The sequence below is a fragment of the Pterocles gutturalis genome, unplaced genomic scaffold, assembly GCF_000699245.1.
Source record: "Pterocles gutturalis isolate BGI_N339 unplaced genomic scaffold, ASM69924v1 scaffold29192, whole genome shotgun sequence".
NCBI classification, from domain to species: domain Eukaryota; kingdom Metazoa; phylum Chordata; class Aves; order Pterocliformes; family Pteroclidae; genus Pterocles; species Pterocles gutturalis.
Genome location: NW_010108733.1, coordinates 14023 through 23907, shown reverse-complemented (window position 1 = coordinate 23907; position 9885 = coordinate 14023). Strand labels below are relative to the sequence as shown.

At 45.2% G+C, this 9885-nt stretch overlaps 1 protein-coding gene across 1 annotated transcript in view; it reads left to right on the top strand.

Annotated features, from left to right (window-relative positions):
• Positions 1-1814: 1814 nt before the first annotated feature.
• The window catches only part of LOC104461232 (limbic system-associated membrane protein-like), a gene marked incomplete at both ends in the record, with an annotated part of 12130 nt that continues 4059 nt past the window's right edge, over positions 1815-9885 (top strand). Inside the window, 3 exons of the mRNA XM_010072743.1 lie at positions 1815-1980; positions 6476-6596; positions 7586-7734. Coding sequence (XP_010071045.1) covers positions 1815-1980; positions 6476-6596; positions 7586-7734 — 436 coding nt within the window. The remainder of the gene's footprint in view (positions 1981-6475; positions 6597-7585; positions 7735-9885) is intronic.

The window sequence follows — 9885 nt, the reverse complement described above, 5'->3', positions numbered from 1 at the left end:
TACGGTGATAAAAAGCACCTGTGAAAATCCCACCCTGCTTCCTTCTCCACTGACTCTCCAGAGCATCAGCCCCGATGCACAGAGCTGTGTGCCAGAGCACTGGGTGGGCATCAGGAGCCAACTTTACCTCCCTGCTTTGTAAAATCCTCTGCTGCCATGCAGTAAGGCCCTTCAGCAGACTGTTAGAGGATGCAAAAAAACAGCATCAAAGCAGTTATAAGTTTTAGACGTAGCAATGAGATTTCCACTCACCTGAACATCTGGTAGGACCTGGTAAAGGGACTGCTGGTTAGCCCCACTGAAAGAGAAGGGAAACCTTGTCTTCGCATGAGTTTAATACGTACACTGCTGTTTTCATGCTGAGTCTCTGTGATGGGGTGGTTTTCTCCTAGAATGGTTCTTAAAATTGCCTTGGGAAAAAAATTAAATTTAAAAAGGCAAAAATAATTGCATAAGGCACAGTTCTGAGCAGATTTTGAAGTTTCTGAAGTCCCTATCCCTGATGCAGAAGGGAAATGGGCATGCAGCTGGCATCCAGGTGGCTCCACAAGAACTTGAAGTCCAGACATGGGGCTTGCCCACTGCTTTCACGCAGTACCTCAGAGCCAAGGACAACAGCCCTGTCCTTGCAGGCACTCTGAACTCCCTCAGACAACTCTAAGCACTTATGTGGAGTGGGCAGGGTTTCAGAAGCGCTTGGCGCTTAGCAAGCTGAAAATGTCTTCTGGGCAAAGAGCTGCTTTGGAAAATCTGACCATTCTCTGCATGCGGGAGCCCTTGTGAGCTGACCTTTTTTGTTGTTAAATCTGGCTTTTACCCATTGAGAGTTGGGGGCTTGTGGCTTTGCACGCTGCAGAGCAGTTTGCAGCCCTCTCAGAGGAGGGAAGCATCTCCCTTTACACTGCTGCCAATGTGGTTCAGATTCTTTCCAGGAGGAGCCTTACTTTGCTTTCTGAAGGAATGTGATAGATATACCAATCCTAATATTTCATGCTTCCCTGGCACCTTTCATCCAGCAATTCTAATGTGTTTTACATGGGTTAACCTCACCACTCTTCTCTGCCCAGGAGGTGATGGGTGAGAGGGACTATTAGCAGCAGTTCACAGAGGGAGAGCAAGGGAGTGGCTCACCCAAGGTCATACAAGTGAATTAAAAGCAAGGCCACAGACCTCCCGTGATTCCTGCCCCCGGTTGTAACCCCAACGCTCAAGTCACTGCTTTCAAAACTGTGTTAGCGAGGCAGCACAGTTTAAATATGCCATTTCATATGTACAGTAGACTAGGGATTCGTGGTGATTATTGGTCTCCGCGGATCAAATTACACTTTGTTTCTCTCAGTTTGTCTGTGTTTAACGGTAGCTCGATCTGATCGATGGCACTTCAGGGTGGCGGTTGCTCTGAGAGGCAGAAAGACATTTTTCACAGTTTTGCAGTGGAGAAAAGGGTGCTGACAATGCACCACCACATCTGAGAACCCAGCTACCTTCTCACCAGCCCATTCGCCACAGGCTAACCTCCCCTGGTACTCAGCCATCACACCAGTGAACTTACTCTGGTCCCACGTGGTGGAGATTTTGCTTCTTGGCCTGGGCAGCCTATGAGATGCAACGCTTTGGTACCACTTGTATGCTGCCTTCCAAATTTCCAGAACCCAGGTTTTCCATAACTAAATAAAATGCTAGTATCTTCCTCATATGGCTTCTGAAATAACCTTAAAATTGCTCGTGACTGTTGTTTATTTGCAGAATCCCTGTTGTGACTGTTCCTCCATAGCAATTAAGCAGAAGGCTTCCCAAATCTGAATGCCTAACAGAGCCACCATCTGTATTTTTCTGTCCTACCAGGCAGAGAGTTTGAAGGTGAGGAAGAGTATCTGGAGATCCTAGGGATCACGCGAGAGCAATCGGGGAAGTACGAATGCAAAGCTGCCAACGAGGTTGCTTCAGCAGATGTCAAGCAAGTCCGGGTCACTGTGAACTGTGAGTACATAACAACTGGAGTTGGTCAACAGGGAGAGCTTTGCCCACGGGTGGGAGTGACTTTAGGATAAATAAGGAAGCCTTTCTGGGTTTATATTATGTGACCTGAAATGGGGGGAGCGCTGAAGAAACTGTCTGCAGTCAGACACTTGTCGCAGGTTGTAGTTTGTGCTTTAAACCTGGTGATATATAAGAAAAGAAAGCAAAAAAGAGGAGGGGGAGAGAGAAAAAAAAAAAAATAGGAGCTGTGAGTTGCCCCTGTCTCTCCCCTCAGAAATGCTGGCAATGCCTTGTTTTCACTCATTGATATTCGGGAGAACAGTAGTGTGAAGGGAAGCTTCAGCAAGGCAGCAAGGAGAGATAAGGGAGGGTTCAGCCAGCTCAGAGCAAATGCACGCCTGCCTGCACCCGGCCATCTCATCAGTGCCTACATGGGTATTACAGCCCAGAGGCCTGGGGGGACGTGCGGTAGAGGCATGCCCACAATGAGAGGGTGCCAAAGCTTGACTTTTATGCTCATTTCAGGTCATTAGCATAAAGCCTTCTCTCAGAGAACCTTCGTGCACCAGTGCAATACAGAAAGGGGCTTGACCAAAGGATATGGCAATCCACCTAAAAACACGCAGAGGCACAGTTAGCTATGTGGCTTACATCCACGCCCCACACCTGTATGTGTCTTCAGCGGGTGTTGCTCTAGTGAGCGGGGCATGGATCCCATCTGCTTAGACAGATGTCCACTTCACTCTGCTGGTGTGTTTCTCTCGCAGTGACACAAGATATTTCAGACTGCTGTTATAATACTGCATGTGTGTATGTCCACCTCCATATTTATATGGCTCATATTTGGCACTGGAGTGATTTAAAGTGAATATCCCCATCTGCCTCCTCTGTTTCCTTATTTGGAGGATAATAGCTCTGCAGCATAGGTGGATGAGTGGGACCTTCTTCACTTTACACACCAGAATATTAACTTCAACTGAAATTGGAGATCATAGAATCATAGAATGGTTTGGGTTGGAAAGGACCTTAAAGATCATCGAGTTCCAACCCCCCTGCCATGGGCAGGGACACCCTCCACTAGACCAGGTTGCTCAAAGCCTCATCCAGCCTGGCCTTGAACACCTCCAGGGATGGAGCATCCACAGCTTCCCTGGGCAACCTGTTCCAGTGCCTCACCACCCTCACAGTGAAAAATTTCTTCCTAATGTCTAGTGTAAATCTACTCTCTTTCAGCTTATACCCGTTGCCCCTTGTCCTCTCACTACACTCCCTGATACAGAGTGCCTCCCCATCTCTCCTGTAGGCCCCCTTCAGATACTGGTAGGCTGCTATTAAGTCTCCTCAGAGCCTTCTTTTCTCCAGGCTGAACAACCCCAATTCTTTCAGCCTGTCCTCATAGGGGAGGTGCTCCAGCCCTCTGACCACTTTCGTGGCTTTCCTCTGGACTCTCTCCAACAGGTCCAGGTCTTTTTTATGTTGGGGGCCCCACATCTGAACACAGTACTCCAGGTGGGGTCTCACGAGAGAAGAGTAGAGGGGGAGAATCGCCTCCTTCGATGGTTACAGGCATGTTTCAGGATGCATATGCATGGCCTTGGTTCATGGGTAACACTCTCAGGGTTGGGTTAGGGCAGAGAGCAAGTGTTTCAGCTCATCACAGTCTAATTTGCCACCACAGGTGGTTTTAGCACATTTTAATACGATTCTTGCTCTTCTTCTCTTTCTTTCCCTTTTGGCCATCACATCAGATGAACTTGTCTCTCTTGCTCAGAAGTCAAGGTTATAGGCTCCCTGCAGTATCTTCAAAATCCACATCACTTTTTACAATTCCCTTAGAAATTTGGTGGCAGTGTTTTAGTACTTCATGGGCCAAATTTTGCCATTAATGAGAAACTGTACTAGCAGATTTACTGCACTAAAACTGTTTGGGATTTTTTTTCTGTCAAAAACAGCTGAGTTATAAACCCGAGACATTCCATGAGAACCAATTAATGTTTTCAAATATTTCTTTGGAACATAATTTCAACGATGCTTTTAACATGTTTGAAACAGATTGTTTGTATAAAGTCAGAATGTTTGATTTTGACTTTGTTTCAACTCATAATAAGTATGCTACAGTAAGATCTTAAACATTTTTACTGTTGGAATATATGAAAATATAAGTGATATAGTATTGTAATATTGTTACATGGCCTAATTTGTAATGTGAAACAAATTATAATTTCCTTCAGAACAGATCTTTTATTTTGAAAGAAAGGGAAAAAAATTCTTAAGAGGTCATGAGGGCCATGCACAGGAAAAAAATCAGTCCTGTTTGCAGAATGAGGCTAGACCTTTGCATACATCTTTCCTTATCTTGCTCCCTTAAACTACACCACAAGCAGCAGAAAGTGGGAAAACTACAGTAAGTTTGAAAAATGGGACCTGCCCAACCTCAGGAGCTTCCTGGCCATCTCTTATCATCTGCTGACTGTGGAGCACGCAGCTTGTCAGCTTGGGCTGCAGGAGAGAGCAGGAGAGAGCATCCTGCCTGTGCTCTGGTCTCACACTACCACCTTCAGGCTTCCCGAGTAATGACCTTGGCACGTCCCAGGCAGGGAAACTGAGGCCTGGGGGGAGAGTTGAGGGAAAACAGATAAAGGGAACCCGCTCCTGGCTTCCCCACCAGCAAACAGCTAAACGCAGAGCGGCTGCTTTCTGAGGACTGTATGCTGGTTTGTTCAGGGCCACGGCCTGTGCCTGCTTCTTGGGAGAGAGCTGCAGCGAGCAGCCTGCCCTGGGCTGCTGGGCAGCCTCGGGGCCTGCCGTGCCTTCACAGTGGTGGCGGCTGAGGTACGGCCTGTCCGCCCGGCTGGGCTCTGGCCTCTGAACAGGCGAGGAGGGTGGGCAGGGCAGGGACTGCTCAGAGCCAGGGGCTGGGCTCCCTGGCAGCAGCCTGGGGAGCGCATGCCTGCCAGGGTCATTTTCTAGGCCCACAGAAACGTGCTTGTTCATTTTGTGACTCGCCTTTTGCGCTGGATTCCGTGAAATGGAAAAGGTTTGTCTCGCTGCAGACAGCAAGATGTACTGCTCAAACCAAAAAAATCGAAGGATACTTAAAAAATCACCTTCGCTATCCTTTTATTAGCCACCCTCCTTTCTAAATTAAAATATTTACGTGAACCCACAGCCTTTGAATGCAGGATCCTATTTATGTACACTTATTAATATTCATGATGTTAGAGGGCGCACTGCAATATCCCTAAAGCTCTGCATAAAATCCCGATTAAGGTCAGGAAGGGAATCGCATTGAGATGGCTAATGTGTTCACAAACAAACTTCTTTCCATACATTTTCCAGACAGAATTATTTATTCTTTTGACGGACACAATCCATTTTGATTATTTTTTTGGCCTTTTGGTGCTGGGATGGATACAGCCGACGGAGCTGTACTCTGTACACGCAGAGTGTGCTTTATAGTAACTTGAGTCTCAGCAGAGCAACTGGCTGAGTTGCAGCCCCGTAATCTCAGGTTATGCGAGTATTAATGACGAGGCTCTTACTCCCTGATCCCTCTCAGCAGCCAGGTAGAAATAATTCTGCCTTCTAACATGTAAAGCTTGTTGCTTAACATTTTGAATGTGGGGCTGAGATTGAAGATGCCGGTGCCTAGCCCACCCGGCACCCAGCCATCACTGAGACCTAGCTCCAGCAGAGCACATCAATGTGTTTCCCAAGTTTTGTTTGCCCATGGCACAACTCAGGCTTCAAAGTAAGCAGAGGTGGGAGCACCGTGCTGGGCTGAGGGCAAGCTTCATGCAGAGCAATCATGAGCAAGCCGTCTTGGAGCCTGTGACAAAGCATGATGTCCAGGAAGGTTGGGGCAGGATTTGTAACCTTAGAAATCTAAGGGAAGCATCTCAACAAGTGGTCTGGCTCTCAAAATTGCACCCAGAGCTCCTGCTAAAGCTCTTGCCTTCTAACATGTGAATGTATTTCTGTCTCATACATGTTGCTTCAGGCCTTCCCTTTCTTATTATAATTTTGACATTAGACACAGAGATTGTATAAAAAATAATTTACATGCTAGTGTTAAATTTCTACTTTATTCCTTTTAGTTTTTCTGTCTTCCTTTACCCTTGACGTCTCTCTCTCATCTTCTTCTCTCTCATGAGCCCATGTGAACTAGAGATCCACAGGTAAATATTCATAAATTATAGAAGTCCATCATTAGCCTTAACTCTGCCTGTGTATGCCTATGCATTTATGAACGAACTTTATTCGGTGTTGCTGAAGAGAAGCATGAACAAGGAGTGATGCTAATGCAGTGTATTAGGGAGAGTTCAAAGAGCAGGTATTCTCCAGAGGAGCAGCGGAGAGTGTGTGCCACAGCAAGCAGCTGCCGTGGGCCTCCATTAGCCCAAATGCTTTGCATGAGGAAGCCAGCCCTGAAATAGTTTCACTGTTTCATTCCTCCTGGAAGCGTGTGAAGTGACTACGTGTTTCTTTCCTGCAGACCCTCCCACCATCACAGAGTCCAAGAGCAATGAAGCGGCCACGGGACGACAAGCCTTACTCCGATGTGAGGCATCAGCAGTGCCTACGCCTGATTTTGAGTGGTACAGAGATGATACCAGGTAAGACATTTAGATGTTTACCTTGCCTCTTCCCTTTTCCTCTTTTCAGTCCACTCAATGAAGGATCCTTAGAGAATCACCTATTGTCCTACCCAACTCTCCTCTTCAAACAAATTACTCTTCACAAGCCATATAAAGTCACAATGGTCCCATCAGCCTTGTCAGAGGGAGCATGGTCAGGGCTGGAGAAGGCAACCACTGTCTGTGCTGGGGATGCACAAGGAAGTACAGAGGATGGAGCTCTTGCCTTTAAGTCAGTTATGGGCCAATACACAATTAGGACATCAATAGTGCTTTCTTCCTGACGATGTTCATGCATTAAATAGCCCACAATACAGACAAAAAAATAGGCAATGTTAGTCACCAAGTAGGTACTGCCACTCTAGGTGCCTTCATCTAGGGGAAGGTGGTGCTGAAGTGTAAGATAGCCTCATCTGTGTGACCTGAGCCACCCAGATTTGCATATGAGAGGGAATTAGAAGAGAAAATGGATTTTTCCCTTGTATCTGAACATTTACCTGGCATTAAGAAGGTTGTATTATTATCCTAGTTTTTACCCTGACCCATGTGCACAGGCTCGGGGGTGACTGAGCTTTGGTATATGTACATATTAGACACCTTAATTGGTGTGTTTAACTCAAAACCTTTTGTTCAGGTACAGACTAGCCCTCAGCTGGCCATGGTGTGTTCATTTCCAAGTGTTAGTCAGTGCTGGGTAAAGGCTTCCTCCCTTTACCTCAGCTTTTCTTGCTTCTCCACTGCTTTACCAGTGGCATTTCTCCCCACTGCACTCCTTCCTTTCACTCCCTCCTCCTGCTTTCAATCAATGCCCTCTTTGGCCTCTTTCTTCTCATGTCTCCTTTCTGCCTCCCTCCATCCTCACCTGCCAGCTGGGCTGAATGACTTTGGTTTATTGCCTGCCAGGCAATGATTTCTTCCCTGATATGCAACTACCATTGCACTACACACCTCTTCTCCTGTCTTGCCAGGATAAACAGCGCCAATGGTCTGGAGATAAAGAGCACGGGGAGCCAGTCTCTGCTGATGGTGGCCAACGTCACTGAGGAGCACTACGGGAACTACACCTGCGTGGCTGCCAACAAGCTGGGAGTCACAAATGCCAGCCTATACCTTTACAGTAAGTATGGGAGAGGTTGAAGAGAGGTTCAGATTTCTCTTGCAAAGACCAGGCTGGGTGTAAGCACACGGTGACACTGAGCCCAAAACTGAGGAATGCATCCACTTGTCAGCCCCCCACAAACCTCCAGCCATGAACTGGCTTTCAGCTCTCTGCTTCAGGTACTTACATGTTCATACTCACCATGAAACATGAAAACAGCCAGATATAAAGGTTTAGAGTCAAGCCCTTTGATTGACTTGCTTTTCTAAAGTCAGAGTTTGTTAAAATAATAAAAACCTGTTTGTTTTAAAGCTGGAAACAAAAAACCCTTTAGAATGACAGCCCCTTTAATAAGGAGACAGAAAGCCAGGGCTCAGAGGGTGCGTGACAGCTGAGAAATGACAAGCAATTCAGAGGGATGGAGAGAACTAGCCACTGGGTCTGAGGAGAACAAGAGAGAGTCAAGAAAAACAGAAATTAGTTTGGAAACAGGAGAAAATGGAAGGGAAAGAAGTGGGAAAAGACAGAATGATTTAGAAGGGCATACCATAGGGAACATGGAGGAAAAGGTAATCAGTAGATGAAATATGGAATAAAATTCCTTGTATCTCATTCTACTACCTTTCAATTACTGGGTTTATTGTAGTAAATATAAACAGACAGAGGCTGGGACTAGACCAAACTCCAGGGTAGAGTAACTCCCAGTTATGAATTTTGCAGCTGATTCAAACCCGACCCTAAACAGAGCCCCTGCCCCTCACCTACCACCCATGCACATGCACTATGGCATATTCAAAACGCAGTTCCCGATTCCAGGTTGAAAACTTGGGCTCAGTTTGGACCACACAGTGTTACTGCCACCAGAAGTAGACTGCAGCAGAATGACCAACTCACAAGAATGGACACATAGATGCAAAAGTGACTTAGGGCTGTCTTCCTCTGACAGTCCCAAATCGAATTAAAACACTCAGGCCATGACCTCCATGTCCTTTTAAACAGCAAAAAGATAAGCTGTGTAAAACAGTTGTAGTATGGGATGCAGTTTAGTTTCTGCTATGTGTGGTCAGATTAATCAGATCATCTGAGAAACAGTGTTTTGATTTGGGTTTTTTTAACAGAAGTAGTACAAAAGGATACATCTATTGACATTCTTGGTTCACCACCTCTGGTTTTATTTCATGGTGGATTGAATTTTTGAAAAAATTTTGGTGCATCTGTGGAAGTTTTTTTCTAAAGAACAGATATTCTCATAAAAGGACACATTTTATTTCCTGTAGCATTGCATCATACAAACAAAGCAAATTTCTGCTTCGAAAGTCTTTTCACCCTGGTCTTGTGACTGTCATGAGATTCAAGTAAAATCCTCAGGCAGCAATCTGGAACACAGTTTTCAGATATTCCAGATTTGTTCTTCCTGATATTAATATAATGCTAAGTTTAGAATCCATTATTTGTGGCTGAATTCTAAATTTGGCCCTCTCTGTTGGTTCCTGTTACACAGATGAGCTGAAATGCATCACAAACAAAATATAAGATGAAATTCACTAATGTATGTATGCACACGTGATTTTAGCTGGGGGGTTGGTTTTGCTAGAAAAGCATTTTGCATTACTTCAGAACTTCACCTCAAAGGATCTCAAAGGATTTGCTAGCAATGAGTATTTTAACATCACAATTTATTTAGAAATGGATGAGTGTTATTAGCACCATTTTGCAGTAGAATACTAAGGTACAGAGTGAAGAAGTTGTTTACCCATTGTTGTAAAATGAGTGGCAGAGCCTGTAAAAGACCAAGGGACATCTTACGAAATTATTGTTAACTATTCCAGGAGGAAATGTGGCAACTGTTAAAGATGACTTGGAACAGCAAGGATCCTATTTTAGCCTCCTTTTGAGGCATATGAGGAAAACTTTTCTTCTTTCAAGTTGTTGGATTTTGTTTATAATTTTTTGCCTTAGAAATTTGCATCCTATTTATGCTGGAAAACACCAGGGAACTTCACAAGAGCCAGAAGAATGGAGGTGCAGGAGCTGAGAGAGATTTGATGATTTTCAGTAGTCTGTTTCTAACTTTTATTTTTGTTGCCTAGTTAATTCCTATTTCTTCAGTGTGCAATTACTTCATATTGTTTCAGGAAATCTCTATTCTCCTTCTACTTAGTGTGCAAG